General features: G+C 40.8%; 1 protein-coding gene across 5 annotated transcripts in view; it reads right to left on the bottom strand.

The window, feature by feature from the left end:
- pcdh11 (protocadherin 11) overlaps nucleotides 1-8,343 on the bottom strand; it is a 128,141-nt gene extending 119,798 nt beyond the window's left edge. For 2 of the 5 annotated variants that reach the window (XM_085789695.1, XM_085789694.1), the window contains exons 1-2: nucleotides 7,456-8,254; nucleotides 1,179-1,759 (exon numbers count right to left, since the gene is read on the bottom strand). In XM_085789695.1, the coding sequence (XP_085645821.1) occupies nucleotides 1,179-1,718 (540 nt within the window). In that variant the 5' untranslated portion in view covers nucleotides 1,719-1,759; nucleotides 7,456-8,254. Of the gene's footprint in view, nucleotides 1-1,178; nucleotides 1,760-7,455 lie in introns of all 5 variants that reach the window. The other 3 variants (XM_085789692.1, XM_085789697.1, XM_085789693.1) reach the window with 3 other exon arrangements.
- Between the last annotated feature and the right edge of the window lie 15,275 nt (nucleotides 8,344-23,618).

The raw sequence follows: 23,618 nt of genomic DNA, 5'->3' as shown, positions 1-23,618 counted from the left end.
GACATATTCCACTTTATGAAAAAAAGTAGGTCATATTTTCAAAGCAGAGTCAAAATTAATTTCCTATATGGGTATACTACAGCAGTATAGCGCAAGAGCTGGTTTACAGGGCATAATGCAGCATCTAGACCAAATTACATGAGAAACACAGGGAGGTGGGAAAAAAAGAAAATAACACATGGCCTCACTGATTAAAAACAGTTAACTATTCAAATCCATTGGAGACAGGTGGGGTGCTGGAGGCATAGCAATATGCCAGGGCTTCATCAATAATATGTAAAATTCTGCTTGCATTGCAGACATCCATTGGTTTATTTATGGTTGATACAATTGCAATTGATTGGCACAAAGCTACAACAGATGTTTGGTTCATTGTGCATTTTCTGTTCTTGGATTTCCATAAAGTCTTGTTATTCTTAATGGCTAGTTATTCTATTAAGTCCATAGAAAAAGAAAAGCCTTGTTTCAGTATCACACTGCCTCAGGCTCGTATCTTTCACAATCAAAGTCTTTCACTCATTCAACACTGAACTAAATTAATTTGTGTAAAATGGATTTTAGTTTAGATATGGGATTGTGGACGTATAGTGATAGGCTCTTATCAACTTGGTTCCAGTGGAGTGAGTGTTTGACAATCTTAGTCTTCAGTGTAAGATATTTGAATGTTTCTAGTTATTAATGGCAGCTGAAGAAAACAGGGATATACAGTATGGAAGATACTGGCATGTCCTCAGACACTGCAGCAAGCTTGATGAGAGATAATCCACATTGACATTCATAAATGAAATAAATGGACATTCAGAGATGGGCTGAAAAAATAGTTTTTTCAAAGCCACTTAGAAAACTGTGTCTTTTATGTGTTTTCTTAAGTCACAATTCTTGAAAAATTACTGTTGATGACACTCCACTGTAAACTAAAGCTCCAACACTCTGGTTCCAACCACTTACTTGTGACTGTTCTTCTACAGTTGCAGTTTTCTTAAACAAGAACACTGAAAACAGTAGTTTTGCCAGTGAACTTGCAACCTTATCAAAGCACTGTAGTAGAGGCTCTTGAGAAATGCTCCTCTGAATAAAATTAATTGTATTAAAATCAAGATAACCAAAGCTACCCTTACAAACTGAGAAATGTAACTATGCATTTCATTTGACAGAGATGATACAGGAGCGATCCTCACCTTCACTAGTTCATAATGTTGGATCCCGTTGATCCCTACATCAGGGTCAAATGCTGAGGGCACCGGGTATCTGGTGTTGATCGCTGTGTTCTCCGGGATGGAGATGTTTATTACAGTGGACTGGAAAAGAGGTGCGTTGTCATTCACATCCTCGATCAGGAACCGGATCTTGACCAGTCGGAAGATCTCATCAGGCAGCACGGCCACCTCGATCTCATAGTAGCAGCGTTTCTCAGCGAAGACCCCCGAGCACAGCTTCTCCCGGTCAATTCTGTGATTGGTGGTAAAGATCTCTCCCGTGTTGGCCTCCACTCTCACCAAAGGCACGTCGCCTGTTTTATACACAGGCTTGAACTGCAGCGGTGAGGATAGCCTGATGTTGGGGTCGAGGTTGAGGTCCAGGTCCTTCCGGAGGTTGCCGATGCGGACGTTCTCTGGCTGCTCCTCCTTCACTGTATAGTCCCTCTCCTGGGCCCAGCATAGCAAGACCACACAGGTGAGCAAGACCACCAGCACATGAGCTTGACTTGCTAAGTCCATACTCAAGGGTGGACGATAGCTTCACTTTTACAGCAGCAATTCTGTCACAAGGGAGAGGGGAGACAGAGAAAAGAGAAAAAAGGGAAGAGAGAAAGAAAGAACACACAATGTCAGTGCACACAGTTCTGCTGTAATTAGTACTACTTTCCCTCACGGAGAGTTTTCAACTTGACCTATTCATCCTAACTAGTTATGAGCCCACATCATTCCCATGTCTTTGAGAGCAAATTAACGTCAGTTTTACACAATTAACCTCTGATGACACCCACTGAGCAAGTAGACACGTAAAGGTTAGTAGTTCACATATTCCATCAATCCATTTCATCACTGTAATGAACCATTTCATATTTTCACTGAGAAGTATGAAAGCAGTTGAGTTCACTGTTATGACAAAATAGTTTGCGTGGAGGGCTTGCGCACAAACTACAGCACATGGCAGGAAAAAAAAAATTTAAGTAAAATGGAGCGCAGAGAAAAACTGATTTCATATCTGAGTCAGTGTGAGTCAGTATGGGGCAGTGGTGTCTTCATCAGCTGCACCTCACATCCAGACTTCAACTGATTTGGAGGCAGTATAACTGAGCCCTGAGCACGGGTGCTTCCATGCATGAGCACACACAGTCAGACACACACTTGCAGTCGTGCCGCTTGACAGCAACTATTAATGGAAAGCCTCATTTGCTCTGAATGTAAACAATTGAGCTCTCAAATATTTTATGAACGCCCATGTGTGTAAACATGCGCAGTATGATAAGAGCGCTGTTTAGAGACACCATGGTGGAAGGAGACAACAATGTGAAATTATTTATTGTGAAAGCTGCCATCACTCAATTGAGCAAAAAATTAATGATAACTTCATTACATCCTGACGAAATGTGTTTTCCCCAATATCAAATTTAAACAACACCCACTTCTCATGTTTGTGATGAACGATGCCTATGGTAACATAAAATACAGTGCAGATGGGTTTACCATCACTGAACATTATTCATTAATACACCGGATTGGGTGCCAATTCATCTGATGCTGTTGTTCTACAAAATCTTTAACTGTATTATATGTGCAAAATCTTGCCAGAGGGCAAGAACCCCAATTGCCAACACCCAAGTAGGTCATTGGAAGCTGATGAAGGAGTCATACGCTGCATTGCCTTCATTGCCAGTATATGCTGGCATAAAATATTGACTGCTTTCCACCAGCTGATTAGTAGGTTACTTAGTCACTTATTAGGGGAGTTACTTCCTGGGCTTTGCTAGCTCACACTCTGGCTTATGTATTCAGTCTTTAAGAAATTTAAGAAATGATAGTCCATCATACGCACCACAACAACGCTGGTCTGTATGAAGGCTTTGCCACACAGGCTTTATGATGTGCTTTTTACACTGCAGTGTTGGTAAAGCAGTGGCATTATCAGAGTAGCAACAGAATCACATCACTGGTCTTTAGATTGATTTCATTGTGACGTGATGTGTCAGAGTACAGCCACTAATGCACAGCTATGTTTACTTCTCATAATAATACTGGCTCCCCCCATGTGTATACTGGTGCAATATATTTAACGACTAATATAATTTCATTGCTCATATCCCACTGTGTGTTTAGGTCCTCCACCCCCCCTGAGTGTTTATTAACCTCATATGATTTTCTTCAAGATATTGGTTCGTATTCATAAGGCAGCTGCCTCCATATCAAACGTCCATTTCCTTTAAAAGTAGTGGGAAAGTGTGTGACAGGCCTCACACAAACAGTGCACAGCTGGTGCTGAGAATACATACATACCTGCAGTAACAAGGGACGGTAAATAGCTCTGTGGGAACCGTAATATTTCCCAGTTTATGAAATTTCCATCCATTTGCATGAGTCAAACAATATCCTGTAGAAAAGGTATGACTACCTAAACTGCACTACAGGGGTCCCCTAAATTGGCAAGGCAACAGCGTTCATAGCCACAGAAGCTCTCGGCCTACTGACAAAGGGGAATTGATTAAAAATAAGAATTTAATTAAGCTGGTTTTGAATCAGCAACAATTGCGAGGCATCCGTGCAGCCGGTACAGACAGATTTCTTTCTCTTTCTTTTTTTTTTTCCTCCACATATTTCATAAAGCAGTCACATGAGACTCATTAAAGACAGTCGGACAGAACAAAAGAAAAAAAAAACATAGCTGACATTGATAAGCGTGAGGGTTATTCATTCCACACATATAGCACAGGCAGTGTTACACTGTCATGTCAAAATATTGATGAGATACATCCTATTAGTAACTGTGACACACTTTACTTTGAAGTGTGCATCTTTCTGGGAGTGAGCTGCAATTGCTTTACTGTGATGATCGCCAGGCAGTCCAAGGCTGAGCTCACACGACGCATAATGAAGTTTAAATTACATCCTTAAATGGGATGTGATTCGCTGAAGTAAAAAACAGAAAAAGATCAAAGCGTGATCTACATTTTCTCTCCCTTGTAAGTGACAATAATGTTTGCAGGATGAAGGGGTGGAGTGTGTTTTTGACTGAAAGTACATGCAGGAGTACAAATGTAGTATCTAAAAGGATACCTTAGCAATGCTAATGTGATCTTAGGAAAGAACATCTTACTTGTATTGGAGATATATGTATATCCACTTGATTTAACAGGTAGTGGAGCTTTCTCTTTCCAGCTAAAATTCTGATGCTTATAGGGAGGAGGGGTGTGATGACCTTCAACATATTATGGCCAAACTTGTTAACATAATGTGTGTTCTTTTCTCTTAGCTGTGATTTTTCCAACATTTGCACGGCTTTTCACTTGTCAAAACTCTTTATAAACCTGTCCATGAGGGATAAGCTAGGTGAGAGAAGGAATTGTGCTAGAGGGGGAAAAAGTAAGAGGGAGGGAGAAAGAAATCCTAGGTGTCAGTCAGAGTGTCTCCTTTGCTTACATTTCACTAGTCTCCTGAAATGCTATTTTGAGCCCCAGACAGCAGGTTGAATCCAGTAGGCAAACTCAAGCCTCCCTCTTGGGAGACACAGAGTGAGGAGGAGCAGGCTGGCCCTGGATCACTTTACACGACAATGTGATGGACAGGCCTTCCTGGTGTTTGCATCCGCTTAAGGGTAACAGCGAGAGGGGAGAGACATACAGCAACAGTCACCCTCCTGCCTTCACCCCTAACGATACCCTCAACTGGAAACTTTCAGTGTAGCTGGTCTCCGGCTGGGACCCAGGACATTTGGAGTCCTTTAACTGTCAAAGCCAGGGTTTCACCACTGTTGTATCTATCAAGACTGCCTGTGGATCGAAAGAGATTTTCAAAAGAGGGCATCGGCAGATGTAATACTTTTGATTGTCTTGGGCTTTCTCTCTTTTAACAGCTCTAAGGATCGCTGACAGCCTGACAGACCAGGTTTCTGTCAAGATCAGTCAGTTATTTTTCAGTCCACACAGCCCGAACAATTTTCTTTACACGGTGGTGGAATAAAAGTTGTTTTCTCTTGGGAAAATTCAACAATGACTTTATTACCTAAGTCGTACTGTAGAGAGAAAGAGCGAGAGAATGATGCGCGACATAATTGGCTGCATTAACAATGCTAATAATAGATTTTAATATACCGCCGGAAAATGTATATTCAAGTTCAAATGTCACTGGGGCTTAAGCAACACCATCTTGTATCATTGAAAAGAGAAATAGATTATATATCAGATGTTTGCATGAAGTCTGGCAGTGCTTTTAGGCTGAAAAACACAGTGACTATTCTCATTTCAGTCAGTTTCTTAATTCTTTAATTGACCTGTCTTTTTTTTTTTTTTTTTTTTTTACTTGTGCTTGGGAAATAAAATGGTTGCTTGGTAATAGCCTTTTTATCCTCTGTATTAGCAACATGACAAACTAATTTACAACGCTGTAATCATGGACCTCAAGAGGGCAGTCCATACATGCAAATGTAATCCTAGCGCTAAATATGCGTGATCATTTACGTCATATTCTAGACTTCCAGATGTAACATTTTCAATTAAACTGTGCAAAATCCTAAAATACAGACAGGTTAGTGAATTGTCAGAGAATCTGTGTATTTAATCAAAACAAAGTTAGTGAAACTGCAGCCTGAAACCATGAATATTAACAATAACTACTGAACTAGAATTTTATATTTGAATTACGCTGGAAAACAGAGTGGAGAAGATATTTTTATGCATGAAAGTTGCTACTGAAAAAGTGACAATTGTGCTGTAGAGACCACTAGCCTATATTCAATATGATATAATTCATGGGAAGAGAAAAAGACAATTCAACCACACTGAAATATCAAAAAGCTCCCATAAGAAGATCTAAAACCTAAGACTGATCTCTCCCGGAACCCGTTTTATATCAACTGTACATGTGACTTCAGATGCTGAAATTTTAAAGGGGGTTGAATGTGCCCCAGTGGAACATAAAGTAAGATTAAAGGTAAAAGCAAAGCAACATCTCTGTCTCCTGGAAGGCACCTCTGATTCTACAGGTTAGCTGCGCCATCAACTCTTCAGCACACAACTTTTGACTCCCAGGCTCATCTCTCTGCAGACAATATTTACTTCAGTTTATCACAGGCATAACAAATAATGAGAGATGTTATTATAACACCTACAGAATGTTAATACATGCAGGGCTATGATCAACCGCTCTGTACCTGCTGGTGCGTTTGAAATGTGGATGTGAGTGAGAAAATTATGTTATAGCTATTTTGAAATTTAACACATACACTTGCACTGAGGCTGCTTCCATTTACTCACCAACTATTTATTTTCACATTGCATCAGCTTACAGACAAAATGTGCTGCTCACCTTGGGAAGGTTCACATAACCATTTGATTTAATTCTCCTGCAAATACTGAGTTGAATATGCCTTGTGGGAGTCTTTATGAATCGGGCCCAATGATAATCTCTTGCATACTGAGCAGGTATAACATATTAGGAACCCAAACAACCAACTGTGGCGGTTATGATCCTCAAGCCAAATGGGTTTCAGATAACAGAGTATTTGAGCTGCTATCCCCGATAGAAACCACATAACTGTCTTCACTGTTTTCTTTCTTGGAGTCTGAGCGTGAACAGGCTGAGGTTGTGGTCAGTGACAGCTGTACCGCTTGACCAGGAGCGCGCTGTTGCCGCGCACCCAAGCACCGAGATTAGCGACCAAGCTGCTGAGGAGACCTGCACTGAAAAGTCCCCGCAGTTGGATGCTCTTGGAAAGTAGGCCTATCTATCTAGCGATCAGTGTTGAGCAAGACTAATGAATGCCCGAAGTCGTGACCAACCGCGCGGTACACATTCGTAATGCGACAAGACGGCTTAGATTCTCCACGATGCACCGTGTCCGTGGATAATTTCTATTTACATCAGGTGCATGGGGACGCCGGTTATATCTTTGGAACAGCTCTAGGAAACCCAGAGAGCATCAAAATGAGCCACTATCGCAGCACACAGATTTATCCAAGAGCCGCGTGGACCATCACTGAATTTTCGCCCAGCTTATGTTGCTCTCAGTGATTGTAAATACAGCGCAGGTCCTCGCAGGTACTTTAAGTTGATTTTATACGAACCACATAAATTAGGCTTCTGGGCGCTCTCCAGCGTCTCTGACTGCGCTCAGGAGACAGACCAGTCATGTGAATACAAATGCTCAAAGGGCACTAAACTAAAAAAAAACAACAACAACAACAAACAAAACACACATTTTGATCGCTGCAGTTAAGACATGATTAAGAGGAAAGCTTACCTTTTTCCGCTTGGATAGAATGAAAAATCAACCGCGAGTAGCGTCGCGTAGAGACATCACTGATTTACAAAAAAAGAAGTGCCATGAATGAAACTGAAGTAGGGGAAGGGGGGAGAAAGGATCCTCATCAGAAGCAGCAAAACGCAGTGCAAGCAGAGAGAGAAAAAAAATGTTATCCACTACAAAAACTTATCCATGCGCTAAAAAATTGTTGTCCTCATGTGCAAGAGACAGAAAAATCATGTACAGCGATCAACTTTGAGAAGGAGACGCTGTAATTCCTCTTCGGATGTCTTGGGCTCGCAATCCCACGGGCGGAGATACGCATTGATCCAAGCTTGTTTTTCATAAACTTTGTATCCCTAGCCTACGTTTGCCTTGAAATTCCTACTTTAATGTGCCTGCTGAAAATCGCTGGCACCAAACTTAGGCGTTAAAAACGCCTCCTGACCGGCGCGTAAAACTTCAATCCAAGAGCGCAAAAAAAACGACTTCTTATGAAAAAAAACCAACTGAATGCTTACGTCTAATTTATGTTAAAATCACTTGTTCAGACTAATTCGAGGTTGTGTATGCTCCCCCAAAAAAACTCTTAATGGAGGGATGCAGAAAGCGCATCGCCCCCCCAGTGGATTTGGATCAAAGTGTGCCTTAGTGCAGCATCACTTACAGGAGCCGGGATAGGCGGTTCACCGTATCTGTCTGCTAAGCTGTAGATGTCTCAGTAGTATTGTATGAACTCAGTTCCTCAATGCTGCCCACCTCTCTCCCTCTCGCTCTCCCTCCGACTGACATCATGGCGGAAGGAGGAGCCAAGCACAGATTTAAGAGCCCCGGTCCTCTTAAAGCCGCACTGCGTTGGAGAGATGCTCGCGCCGAGATGTAGGTGGATGGTGGGGTATATGTGGACCACAGACGCCTGTGCTGTTTTGCAGTAGCCACACTGCTCCAGAAAACCGCCTGAAAGCAAGAGGGGGGCACTGTTCACTTTTATACCGAGCTTTGTGTTTCTCTGCTCTTCATTTCCAAACGAGGTCTATACTGTATCGTTGGAACCTCTGAATAATGATGAGCTTCAAATTATTTTCAGACATTCCAGAGAGTGTCAACAGGGCATGGCAGATCTCTTCTCGGGGCTGAGAAGAGAAGTTAGCTGGCTTTGTTCACAGTTTCCATAGTTTCCATGTATAAAACGATGTCATATAATTTCTGTATCAGCCAATCACAATTCAGGCTATTATGAGCATGTAAAACACTGAAATGCAAAACATGATAACATGGCAACAAGGGATAATAGGGAAAATTAAGGGAATTCGTTACTGTATTAGGATTGACAAGGTAACTCAAATGCTTCATTAAAATGAATCATGTATAGCAGTGCAAGTTGTTTAACAGTTTGTGTCTTCTATCATGAAACACTCAATCAGCAACACAGTGTGTTGTGCACAATGTAAAACAGGCATTAGAGCAACATACTGATGGGTTAAAAAATCACTGATTACAAATCATCAAGTTGTCACTCTCCTGCCCTCAAATACCCTAAAGTCGATTCTAACAGGTGCTTTTATGGGGGTCATAAAGGGTTATGGTCGCACAAAGGTCAAATCATCACCCCGGTCATGTTGCAGTTAATTACCCCTGTCCCTCTGCCGTCACCTCAGACAACAAATGGCTGCTACTGCATTTTAACAAGTTTAGCCCCTGGCAAGGTTTCATAAACAACAGTCTTCACCTGTTCACCATTTAAATCCACATTATTTAATGTCACACTGCACAGTGCTCATCCCTGATGATAAAGAGGTGGGGGTTTGTTCTCATGATTGTCTCGATCTGTTTAAGTCAAATAATACTTTTGTCTAAAGGGAACTTCTTGGAAAATTTTCGGGACATCTTGAAGTCGACTAGGAAATCAAAACACAGTGTACTACTGCATTGTTTTCTTGTTTCACTGTTCGTCTCTGAGGATTCTTTAAGGACTTAACTGACAGCCCAAAAGCAATATTATTTGTCAGGAGGCAGATGATTCCTCATGCATGATGCACATGGTTATTTGGATCTTTTCAAAATTATCTGTCAGAGGAAAGTTTTGACATTTCTAACAAATTGGAAGAAATCTAATACCTGCACTGTGTCAAATTTTAAGGGATGCATCAATAGAAATATAACTATATATGTGTGTGTGTGTGTGTGTGTGTGTGTGTATGTATGTGTGCGTGTAAAACCTGACACTGGTGGGGATTAATATTTTGCCCATGATTGATTATTCATTGCAGAAATAATAATAAAAAAAATCCTCACTTATAATGTTGCACCAGCTTAACCAAAGAAGAAGATGAGCTTAAAAGTCCACGCTGATTTTTTCCTTTTTGAGATTTTGCGTTCTTGTGATCAGCACCAATGCAAAACTTTCCCCAGCTCATTGCTACTTTTCTGAAAGTCAGCACAGTTCACGGGTTTGAAAACATTAACAAGTGACTTGGTATAGAGCGAAAATGTAACTTTCCTATGACATCTCAACTGTTTCTTGTGTTCGATCAAAACCAAAGAATGCACTGTTCATTTTTTTTTTCACTTGACAGGACCTCAAAAATCGTATAGGATAATGAGCATTAACATGAAATGCTAACTTTTATTATCTCACTTTTGACTCTGTCTTGTGTCTGAACAGTCAAACACAAATGTTCCCGACATTGTTAAGACAAATCTGTGCCATACTAAAGGAATCAGTTGCAGATACATAGAAAAGTAAAGCTCACTTTTGTTTTTATAACGATATGATCAAATAGACCTTTTCCTCAACATTCCCTTTAATCATCCATGCTGTTGGCCTCCCACTGAATCCACGACTTGTTATTCACACATGTAAAAGAAATAATTGGTAGGAAGAGCACACTCACTAATATACCTTATCAGTCAGGCACAGCTGGGCAAGGGGATGGGTGAAGGAAGGGGTTGTAGAGCTAAATTGCAAGGTCGCCATGTATTAACACTCAGAGGTTTTGAGAAAGGATAGATTCTTTCAATTCAACACCGTTCTGTGGTTTCTATATTATCCTTTCAGCTTAAACAGCATAACTTCTAAAGAGACCACAGTGCAGTAGCTGCTGCACCACCTCCACCTTTATTCATCGCTCACTTAAATGTTGTTATGTTTCTTTTCTCTTTTTTCCCTCCTCTCTTTAACATTTTAGTCTAAATCACTTCTCTTGGATCTTTGGCAGTAAAGATAAAAAGAAAAAAGGAGGGGCAGTGCAAATATGTCCATACCATATTTTGTAGAAATTCAGCAGACATTTTTGAAGAGTTGGAGACTTCTTGACAAAACATTTTTTTTCCTCATCCATACTGGCTGGGTTTGTATCCATGGCAACTTTCAAGAACCTCTGAGATTTACCACAATGAGTTGAAACTATCTCTATTGCTTCATTTCTTTCTGTCTGTTTCTTTCTCTCTCGCTTTCTCAAGGATCTCTGGAGAAAGAAAAAAGATTTGAGAAAGATGGAGTGGACCGAGTGAGGACAATTCAATATTTACTTTTACCTTATTGACAACAGAGGTTGAATTTCATACAAATGGTGAATAAACTCAAGGCAGACAAAAAAAATACCATGAGTGAAATAATATTTGAACATTATTATATGAATATGCAGCATGCATGACTATAGTTTCTTCCAGAGCAGTATAGCAACAAAGAAAAAGCCTCTAGGTAAGCAGATTACAGTCTGTCATGTCTGGGGCAAAATGTCTTAAAACAGAGAGACAGATCATAAGGCATCAGATGGTCTTTAATGTCACACTATTGCTTTGAGAATACTAAAGATTATCAAATGTACAGTGAGTCTCCACATTAGAAGAGAAGGCATTTGTCTGTGTTGCATTTGATACCTTGTGCCCTCATTCTTGGTACCTGAACCAACAAAGTTCTAAATGGCTTCACTGTGAGAAATATGATTTATTTACCTACTTACCTATTCTTGAATATTTTAGTAAACATAGAAGATTGTTAAATGACATCCTACTGTAGTTTTGATTGTTAGAAGAAAACCCAAGTTAGTAAATGGGAGTTCATTATACTTAAATTGTTGACAGTGCTATTACATTCCTTTCCAAGCAGCAACCTCTGAGGGTAAAAAAAAGAAAGAAGAAGAAGCCAAAAACTGCACCAAAAAAACAAACATGTTTTCAGCACAGTACAGTTTTGGTCCCTGGTGCTGGCACTGAAATCATAGCTCGATAATTAATCCCCTCTCTTTGTCCCTTTTTGTATTAGTAACTGTGAGTTCAGCAGCAACAACGACAGGCATGATGGCGACTTTGGAACCATCCACTCTGAGCTTCAAAACTGCTCCTCAGAAACCTGCAGTATGGATGATGTTACCGAGGCAACTTCACTCAAATTCTATTCTTTTTCCGGAAATTGCACAGTGAGGGATTTTGGTAATTAAGGAACTACAATCAGGAACTAATTGTGTCCACGACGCCCATAGGAACTGAAGGTCACCCCAGACTTTATGTTGTTTCTGACCCGCCTTCTAAAAACCATATGAAAAAGGAGTGTATTCATTTGCTAAGAGGGCCACTGATGATATCAGATGAAGCTGAATCATGGCTGAAGTCTGATTTGGTAAAATTCATCAACAAAACCACAGAACCCTTGAGACTAATGAAGGGTCTAACATTGACTGACATGCATTTACAACACACCAATTAGACATACAGGAAGAACTGCAAATCACCATTATTATCAACTGACATGTCCTCATAAATGTTCTACTGCCAAATTGAAATGTGTGTTGTGTGTGTGTGTGTGTGTGTGTGTGTGTGTGTGTGTGTGTGTGTGTGTGTGTGTGTGTGTGTGTGTGTGTGTGTGTGTGTGTGTGTGTGTGAGACAGTGATACGTGGTAGTGTTACACGAGGGCTGATCCATGCGTGTGTTCATGCCCTATAGAAAACTACTAATTGCACAAGCATTTTAGAGAACTGGTTGACTTCTCTATGGTTTTGCCATTTTGTGTTTTGTCCTTGACAGGTGTTAGACTGCTAATTGCTTTTAACAAGTAAAGCTATACTCTTCATAGACTGTAGCATGTGTCTTGTTTGAGAGAATAAACATTCAACTTTCTATTTTGGGGGTTAATTGCTAATCCAGTTCAGGATTTGGCGAAAAAAAAAGGAAAAGGAAAGAAAGAAAAAGTGTTAAAATGACCACCCTGTTTAATTTTTGGTTCTTCTTTTTGTTTTCATAGGTCAGGGGATTACATGTGAACTCAGTCACGGTAATTAATAAGGCCTGTGTGCTGTCTTGTTATAAACAGTGCAAGCTAAAAGTGATTACTGCATGATAAATCATTGGTGGCAAAGTATCAGTTAATGGCATCATAAATTGGTATGACTTCGATTTGTGTGTAAATTAATAATAAAACAGCAGTGGTGTTTTGCTGTCCTGCTCTGTTTCATGTACTTCACACATTTGGTTCCTGTAACCACACAGCAGAAGATCAATTTGTAGCACAAAAAACAAAAAAACAAATGTTTTACCTGATCACTTTTATCTGTCACTTTTTTTGTTGCTCAAAATAAACAGACACACTACAAATACTCAAAAATACATGCAGAACACCAACAGATATCAATGTGACAGCGTTTCCTTTTCAAGATGGATACCTTAACCATCACAATTCTGCTCTCTCTTTCTCAAGAAGTAAGTGACTGTTAAAACAGCCTTTGTGAGTTGTTTGATGAAGGCGATTGTACATGCTGTGGTGATGTTTCCTTCCATCTGTTTACTGTGAAACAGGGCCTGGGGCAACTCTGTGAGATGAGAATAGCTTGTTTGGCTTTATGTTGCACATTCAGTTCAATAAAGTCACACCCAGCATTCATGTGCAATTCATTTGTACAGTAGTGATTAATTAAGAACGCAAAAAATTTAAATTCTTCAGTGCTTTAAAATATTGTGCTTTACAAAGGTTGCTATGCGAATTAAAAAAGAGAAATACGAACATGATGAAGTTTTAACCTCTTGAATACTGCAGAACCCTGATGAATAAAGATATGCAACACTTGTTTAACACAGTGGCTCAAATCACAAAGGGTTTGACAATGTGTTTTCCTTTGCATGGTGAAGGTCACTGCATTGATTTCAAATAAAATGTTATGTGGTGAAGATTTCAATCTTAATGACGAGCCTTTGTGAGGTCAGGAACTAGACTGGTCCTTGTGGCAACAATAGCAAGTGGAAAATAAATCGCATGGAAGTGAGTTGAATGTGGGAGGAGGAATTTTAAATCATTCAATATCTTTTTGTATTGGCAGCCTTATTCTCTTCCATTTTAAAACATTCACTGTTTCTTTTTTACACAGGAACGGAGAATCCGAACAATGTCACAGGAACGCATGGTAAGATCAATGCCCACGTGTATTTCTCTTTCATCCACTATTTTTTGGGGTGTGACAGGAGATAAAAAGAATAGTGCTTCCATAATCACCAAGGAGTCATTATTTGGCACTGTTCCTCCCCAGATGGCCGAATGCTTGATGTTCTTGTCACGTTGTGTTGCATTTTCCCTGCCTTGAATGGGCTGTGTACACAACCATTGTTTGATGAGTAAAATTGAAGGCAAGCCTTGTAAACTGTGGATGCCCCCTTGCCAAAGACATGGCACTGAAAAGACAATGTGTGCAGACATCTCTTTTGCACTCTTGAGACTTCATGCTCCTCAGCTTGAGGCTTGAGAGAGGACAGGCTGGTATCACCAAACACTACATGAATACCATGACTCACGTTATCATGTCACATTTTTCTGCTATGGATTATGTATTGTGCAGAAAGATTTTCCTACAGAAAAACAGTCAAAAGGAAACCTGAAGGTGGGCGGAAGCACATCTGTTCTTGCCTCCTCATTGATAAATGATCAATCAGGCTGTTTATCCCATCCTGGCTTATGCTACAGTAGGTTGCTTTGAAAGAGCAGTGTGTGTCAAGATGCTCAGGTACTGTAACATCGTAGACTCTCAGCCACACATCAGTCAGAGAAGTCTTTAATTTCTAACTGACTCTAATCACCCTCTCTCATGGCTATCCCATGATATCACATATAGGACAGGAAGCCATAGCCTTTATTTGGAAATAAACTGGAAACTTCTATAAGTTTGAAAACTGAAGAAAAATCACCACAACTAGAGGAGCTTTACCCAGCTGTCCTTCCAACCTCTGTCAGTGCCACAGGGAGGTCATATTTTACAAAATGTCCTGCATGTTATTTATTTCAGAATAGATTCATTTAGTTGTATTTTACAGAGATAAGTGCTTTTAGGAGCAGCAGATAAGGATAAGGCATAACCACCATCGATCAGCTTCCAATAATTAAATTTAACAGTCCACTCGCCGTATCATCTGTTGTCCATCTATCTCTCCATTCATGCATTTGTTTTGTTGTCTCAGGGCAGGGTCAATGGGAGCACAGTATGTGGTAAAATCTGCACACATCATTCCCTATTACTGTCCCCAAGGTGGCAGATACTGTCCTTGTAGCCTTTCCTAGGTTTGTCCTGGGTGAGGAAAGAAGCCACCTGTTTCTACACTGGTGGTGCCTGTCCACACTCTTGGTTGTGGTTCTGTTTGGGTTATAGGCCCATTAGTTCCAGCAGATCAATACAGTTTGTATACATATGTGCATACTCTTCTGGTGTTTACTGTTTTGATGGTCCATGCACGTTTATACCCGGCATGTAGTGTATTTTGTAATGCCAGTCACTCACATCAGCACCAGACTGCTTTAGTGCAAATTCTGGGGTGGACAGAAAGACGGCATCATCTGCAAAAAGCAGACATATTGATCCAAACTATACTCAGTCTGGATACGTTAATGCTCAGTTGTATTTTGATATTCTGTCAATAATATCTCACACTGAAAAGAGCAAAATAATTCCTCTCAAAGAGCTGAAGGACATCTGTATAGCTGTGGTATTAAATAACTAAAACACTGAAATAATATTATATCAAATGGATGTCAGACTGCAGTATCATTTGTGATAACTTGTGTGGAAGCACCAAGTCTTGTACTTACTCTATATGCCATAATGAGTGACATGCCATAAAAAAAATAGTCCATGTTGGTTTAAGTTGATTTTGAGCACCTCATGCTATTACAGCCTATCAAATGCCTGGCTTTGATCATCACTGTAATAATTTGTAGACAGTATAAATAATTTCTGAAGCATGTTTTTGTTGCCTGGATGCTTTTAGGCCACTTAAGTCAATGCTCCTTTTGGAGCTCAGAGCCAGCTCCCCTTCTCCACAATATTTTTTCTTGAAAACTCAGAAGCCCTGCCTGTACATATGGTTTTAGAGGTGTATTCAATCTAATGGCATGAATGTAACTATGCTGATAATAACCCCCATGGTTATTCAGTGGTTTCTGCTCCTATTCCTACCATCACAAACAAGGATGTTAGATTATTGCTATCCAGTGCAGTTAAAGGACAATTCTGGGCAAATTCAACTCGGGGCTGTATTTTCCTAACATTTTAGGTTTAAAAGAAGGAATCTGAAGATTTTCAGTTTAATTGCTCCTGTTTTGCGGTAGTTGTGTCTGTCCCTGCATCGCCACGGCAGCGATGAATGGGAGCCGATTAGAAATTCCACTGCTTAGGCTGTTTACATCCCTCAAAGTCGTTTTTTTTTTTCTACAGACAGCGTCAGATGGCCACTCAAACATGCACCAAGCATCAAGCAAGCTGACATGTTTGTAAAACTAGATCTAATTCAAAGTCTCGCGGAGTCTCGTGCGAGACCCAAGCTGACGTGCTCGGTGTGTTCACGTGCAGACGGAAGCTCCCGTTTGTGTCATAAACACAGGAATATCAACTCTTGACTTGCCTGAAGTAAACACATTTGCACGTGAACACACAATTTGCCCGGATTTGTCCTTTAAGGTGCATGTTTTGTTTTTGTTTTTTTATCTTTCTGGGAAATTCACCCTCTGATATTTGAGACACTCACAAAGACAAGATAGAATGCACAGATATTTCAAAAAAAAAAAGGGATTGGTGGAGCATAAAGGCCAAGTGACAGCAAAGCAGGGCTGAAGAAGTGTAGCTTGACAGGCAGAGTGGTAAAAGGGAATCATAAAGTTTAATCATCAGTCATAGTCACTTTTCAACATTTGTTTGGCTTGGGTGGGAAGGTATATGTATTTTTTTTCCCACAGCACCTATTACTTAGATTTATTTCTATTGTTTCACTTGCAACAATGGGATTGCAAATGCCACTCGAGTAAAGAAGAGGAGGAGTTGAAATGTGCAGAATGATTATCCAATTAATCTCAAATTCAAGGTGGAGTGTGACGGTGAGAGCAAATGTAATACAAGTGCTCACATTTTGCTGTTATGCATGAGCTTTCTGACAGGAATAGAAATTGTAAAATGGTCCAAATTGTCTGTAAAATTTCCATGTAAGCTCTTATAAAAGACAACATAAAATTTACTTATGTGTCCCTTATGTGCAGAGGAAATTTATTTCCTCTTTGGGTTTGTCAGAAGAGTCAATCGGACTAGTGCACTTGTCTTAATAAACAGTGCAAGGTCAAATAAAGTAAAGTAAAGGTCTATATGTGTTCATTTCCTCCGGAACTTCTCTCTCAACACAAGCTATAGACTTATAACGCTGGTCCTGAGCTGTATTCAGGGAGGTGCATGTGCTCTTAGACAAGGTTACAATGAGTGATCTCCATTTTGTTTCACTATGTTTTTGCTCTCGCTTTCTACGGATTCAGTAGACTCTGGTGGAAAAAGACTGGCATTTGGCACCTCAAGCTCTGATATCAAACACTGACCTAAATAACCGACATGGCCATTTCAAAGAAAACACTACTCCACAATGGTCTACCGCCTCCACACTTGACCAGTCCAACTAATAAAGAAGCAGATGGTCTCGCACAGCTCTGTCAGTCGACCTGTGCTGGCCTATAGAGTAAAACACTGACACCATTTTAGTTAGCATTCGCCCAACGAAGACAGATCCTATGAGTTTTAGACACAGGGGCACTGTTAAATACTTGCCTTGAAGCTGTAGTTTTTGGATGCATATTTTTAAAGTTACAAAGTTCACATTTTATCAGCCATTATGGAAGATAGCTGTACAGCTTCTCCGAAAACACCCATATGAAAATATACTATGGAGCTAGTGGAAAAGAGGCTTGTTTTGAAAGGCCAAACTAGACTTCCAACAGCAGTAGTGCCAAGATTGTATCAGTGACGACATTCAGATTTAGAGTCAGCTTATGTCATGACATTATGTGGCATTATGCGAGACGGCATCTACACAAAGTCACTACTGAGAAAGAAGGCGGAGCAGTTTGTAGAGCACAGGTTTATAAGCAGAATCTGATTTTTAGAAGTAAACAGTCGAGGTACTTGACTGACAAATGCATCCTAGCTAAGGAGGTGCATGAGAGGGTTACAGAGAGTCTCAACAGGATTTAACAGCGTGAACAATGAAGCTACTCACTACAAGGAAAACTTTCCAAGCATGAGAAAGACTGAGCCTGAAGAAGTTGCCAAACAAAGCTGAAGCCCATTACAGAGTGGGACACACACATTACAACGTTTCTCTTCTGACTACTGATGGCCACAAATGGGTATAGATGCCTGTGTTGCAAAGAAATAAAGAAAGAAAGTAAAAAAAAAATCTCTGGAACCAAGTAGCTTCCCTTTGTGAGACTGCCAGTGGGGTGTTGCTCTGCAGCCCGGAGATTCTCCTGGGAAGAGTAGGAGCATGTTTGTTTCACAGTGTCGGTGCATGAACACTCCGCCTCGGCTGGGGAAAATGTGTCAGAAGAAGTGGTTTCCAACAAAATGGCTGGGTTCACCTCCTGCTCAGACTGATGGTAGCACCGAGTGGAGAGAGGAGCAGCATGGGTGCAAAATAGTAAGATACAGGCAGACAATGCAAATGTGAATGGAAGGACCTACAGACTCCCGGCTGCAAGCGCAAAAACATCTTCTATTAAGATGGCAGCTTGTCTGGTGGAGAAAGAGAGAGCATCCCCAATTCCTTCACCAAGATATTCTGTCTTCGATAACAGCTACACTGTGAGCTGGTTATTGGTGGATACGAGGTTAGTTTTAAGTGTGAAGATTCTGCAGATTTCATCAAACAGCATGGAGCCTGAGGTGAGGTGAGGTAAAGTCCCAGAGCAGCAGCAGCAGCTGAGGCAGATGTTGCCGCCCAGATAAAGATCACCTGCCACTGTGAGACCCCGGACAGGCCGGGCAGCTTCAAATAGCATAAGGGTGAGACAAGGTCATAATTGACTGGCTTTAAGTCATCTGAAGTTGCTGCTGCTGTTATTTCAGTAGTTTGATCAAAGGGGATGCTCATTGGTTCACAATAGCATTTATACAGAAATGAGGGCGATTAACTGAGTTGGTTACAAGTTACTCATGAATTTCAGTGCACAGCTTCATAGAGGAGAGTGGTCAAGGCCATACCAGAGTCTTGGAGAAAAAGAACATAGCTGAAATGTCTTACATGTCCTTGCTGTGTCTGTGTCTTTGTTACTGCCCATTGTTGTGTTTCACAGCACATACATTATAACAGACATAACTGTGGCAGCATCTAACTGTTATGTCAAATATTGATATTTTCCTTGATATATCTTTCTTGTATAATGCAGCCGTGGGTGAAATAATAATGATTTGAGTCGGGTCGTCAAATGCTACCTACTAACAATGGCAAACAGCAATTCCTGAGCTCCTTTATTGGAAAAATATTGTATAATACTAACTTAGTACACAGCCAAGGCCAAAACACTGTGAAAATATATATTCAAAATGCCCACATTAGTGCGACATGGTCTAATAGCAGGATTGTGACAGAAGAGAAGTGGGTGAGGAATGGTAACGGACTGAAGGGAGGGCAGCGGGCTGGCTGCCACTGCCGGGACATTGATGACCAAATGAATAAAATGTGGCTGCACTAAAGACATTTGCAGATTGTTGCTGCGGCGTTGCAGCAACTCGCTTTAGGGGCCACTGCTGCCATCTGTGTTGCTTTACTTCATTGGAATTGATGGTATGCACTGTAATTAAAGTCGAAGAGCCAACTAAGAGAGTGATCTCTGTAAGCTTTGAAACTGCTCAGAGTAAGAAATATATATAAATATATCTATAGGCTATACATGTGTGTGTGTGTGTGTGTGTGTGTGTGTGTGTGTGTGAGGCCGTTTTGGAAATAATTCATATTTGCTCTCACACACACCACTATACTCATACACACACACACACTACAGTATTATACTCATACACACACACACACTGCTGTACTCATACACACACACTGCTATACTTTCTTACACATCATACACACACACCACTACTTGAGAGAGTATAGTGGTGTGTGTGTACAGCATGAGTATAGTAGTATAGAGAGCTTAAGAGGAGTCACTATGAGGAAGTCGAGATGCTTGCATTTTAGTGTAAAGGCATCAATCTGATCACATATTCTGCCAACAGAGCTGCTTGTTGCTATAGGATGATCAGTGAAACAGCAGTGCACATTAAGGTGGTTAATATTAGTTGAGGGGCTTCACTCAGACCCAGGCTCAGAGAAGGAGTCTGTTATTCACCAAAATAGGCAATATATATTATGAGATAAGATAACAGTAAATGCATATTAATGCATGTTTTGAGCTTGTCGCAATATTTGTGGCTGTGCTAAAGCAAACTCTCACAGTCTGTTCAGTGCATTGGACTTTTTTATTAGATTACACCTTAAAGCAGAAGTAAGCGGAATATTTGTGTTAATATAAGTCTTAAATAGTTATATCTTCCGACGGCAATCACTTACATAGAGTGTTTGGTCCGAATCACGGGTCTGTCAGTCACTCTGCTCTGCTGTAAGCCGAGGAGAAAACATCTTGTATACTTCCTTGTATCCTACAAGCTTTATCCAATGAGGAGAGAGAATGACATGAAGGGCTGTGTGTGCAGCCAAGGGATGCGTGTGAATGTGGTGACGTATAGGACGAGGACTAATAGATCCATGACGAGGGCGGGGGCTGCTAACTAACAAAGTAAGCCAAAACGACCGGATCGCTTACTTCTGCTTTAAGTTAAAAGAAGCAGGTAAAATTATTCTTCAAATGAAAGGCAACAACTGCTTTTAATCTTCTGTTCTTATCTGTGTGCAAAAATCTATTCTTGGGGTGGAAAGTGTAAAAAATTACAATTGCAATTTTGAGGGTAACCTTTAAAATAATTAGACAAGTTACTACAGCCACTGTTTGCTTTTGTCTCATAGAAGAGTCTGAAGTTTTTATTACTCGCTTAATAAAGTGTCAAAAGGTGCGAAAAGTGGTGGCAACTGCACTGTAAGCGTTCAAAGATAATTTCTTACATTTGGAAAAAAAAAAACACTACCTTGCTAAAAACACTCACTAATTCCTTTCAGAACTTTCTTTTCAATTGCTTTTGGTTGGCACATATTTGTAAGAAGTAACACATTTATTGCAAAATCCATCACAATCCCCAAATTTGCATACTCACAAAGCCAGTAGCTATTTGCTGAATTTATCATTAAAACAAACAACCTAACAAACAAAAACAATATAACGTGTTTGCATGTCAGTGAGATCTGTGAACAGCATGAAGACTTTATCATGGTCTCATCCCACACTGCTAGATGCTGTGGTTAATAAATGCCTCAAACAATAGATTTTTAATCTATAATTCATAGTCTTCATTTGAGATGAGTACCTGTCACACGCTGCTGTGTGTAGTTACATCACTGTTGGACTCAGACAAGGTTCAAACAGCCCCTTGTTAGAGCACTTATATCAAGTCTATTGTTTCATTGTTACAATCTATAAAACAGAAGTAAGGGTAAAAAAGAAACAGGGTTTTGGATGTGTTCCTCAGATTTGGAACCGACTCATCTGTCACAACACGATGTGGACCTTTGAAAAGGAAGTAAGTGGAAGCACAAAGGCAAAGAGCATTTAACAGTCAGAGACAACAGCACAATCGTGTTGGAATACACTTCCTTGCTGTCAGCAAGAGATTGTCACAATAGATCACACAGTAACTTCCTGTAGAGCTGTCTGTGTCAGTCCATCAGTCACATTAGCAATCTAAGTGGGGCTCAATCAAGTGCAGTCTTGGTAAGGGGAATCTGTCTGTCCCCAGTATGTGTCCATCAGAAGGAAAATGTTGAGTATTGATTTCATGTCTGGAGAGCCCAGACTCTGCAGCTGGAAGTGACAGTCAGTGACTCAGCTCTGTTCTGGTGACAGACAAAAGCTGAACGAGAAACAGCTTTGAAGGTGCACTGAGAAACTATCAGGCAGATGTTTATTGTAAAGACAGAAAATAATTTCTTCCTGACAATGTCATACGCGAACACAGTGTGCCAGCTAGTTAACGTAGCATCACTGAACTCATAACTATGCTCCGGCTTATTTTTGATAAGAAGAATGACAGTATTATGCCAGGTTTATGGCAGGCTGCCAATTACGGATGCCAAGACAACAGCTCTGTGTAAATTCACATTAATCCTCTTGCCAAGAAATAACAAAAACATGCTAAGAGTAATGAAAATGATGGTATCAGTTTTGTCCTCTTTTCATGTTTGGTATGCTGCCATCTCCCGTTGCTTATTGACTGTTGATGTTTACTTTTTATTGTTTTCTATCTGTTGGCAGGTCAGACCTTTATAATGAGGGCAAATAGAGAGGCCAGGGCGGATAAACACACAGCCAAGTTTGTGTTCCAGAGTTAAATGCTAAATATTGGCTGCCAAAAAGAAGTGATGAATGAAGCTTAGTGTGAAGTGTAGAATTAATTTGAGCCATTATGGTGTGATTTTTTTTCTTTTGGTACATGATAAATGTTTATTTTTATAATCACAGCCCACTGTATGCCTCACATCGTTTCTACTCTACTTACTACTACTAAGTCTGGATTCATCACCCTCTGCTCGCAATGGACGTTCCCTCCTTTCATGCACTTTGGTGAAAGAAAAGTAGCCTAATGCATGACATCTCCCCAAACAGGGGCTTGTTGACTAAGGCCCCGTCCACACGGATACGTTTTTTTCGAATCCGGATAAATACTTTATCGGATTGGCCTCGCATCCACACGGATCCGCTGTTTTCGGGGGTGAAAACGGTATTTTTTGAAAACGGGTCCCAGAGTAGGAAAATTTGAAAACGCCGGCCCAGCGTTTTCGTCTGGACGGCCAAAACGGGCTTTTTCTGAAACGATGATGTCAGGCCCCCCACCCATAGACTGTAAAAAGAATGGACGTAGCGTCCGTGACGTCACCTATTGGTTTTGGGGAGTCTGTTTTGTGACTCAAATATGGCGGCCTGAACAGCGCCATGTTGGATTGGCCGGCCGAGAACCCGCCCACTGGCCTCGAAGCAGCTGTCCACGGAGCTGCTCGGACCTGTCACTCAACGTTTCCGCGCCCTAATTGGCCAGAGTTTTAACCTAATAACAGTAAAACGGTAGAGTTAAAAAAAAAATTCACCCCCCTCAGAGTGTGTACGGGGGTAGAAACTATCGATTGAGACAAAAAAACGTTCTGACACCAGGCTTTTAACATGTTTATTGAGGATGTAAAATCGGTGATTTTAACATGGGGGTCTATGGGGAATGCTCCCTTCTGACACCAGCCCCCAGAGGAAGCCGGGGGGATTGCAGTTTTTTGAACACAGAAGTGAGCTTCACTTCTCAGACCGACAACTGCCCCCTTGCCCCCACCGCTCTACCTGTAACCTGAGACACACACCGCTGCAGCAGCTACACAGTCTATGGGCGTAACAACAACGGCCGACTCCCGTCGCGTCGCTCAGACGCTGCAGCTGAATCGCGCCTGTTTAATCATCACTGATCATCATATTTACTCTGACACGACTCCCTGTCAACATTTAATCCCATGTTTGAGTTTGAAGGGACTTCTTCTTCTATTGAATTACAGCGGGGACTTCCCGTCTTCTTCTCTGTCTTAAGTGTTTGTGTGTGGCAGCGCTACAGCGCCACACACACTCCACCCGCTCCACACACGTCTGGAGTGTACTACAGCGTTTTGGGTCGTTTTCACTGGATCCGTGTGGACGCAGGTATTTCTGAAAACGATGCCGTGTTTACGGAGATTTTTT

The sequence above is a fragment of the Trachurus japonicus genome, chromosome 10, assembly GCF_045865225.1.
Source record: "Trachurus japonicus isolate A0001 chromosome 10, Traja_1.0".
In the NCBI taxonomy this organism is placed as follows: Eukaryota; Metazoa; Chordata; class Actinopteri; order Carangiformes; family Carangidae; genus Trachurus; species Trachurus japonicus.
Note: the sequence above shows the minus strand (reverse complement) of the source record. Positions and strands in the feature narration are given on the sequence as shown.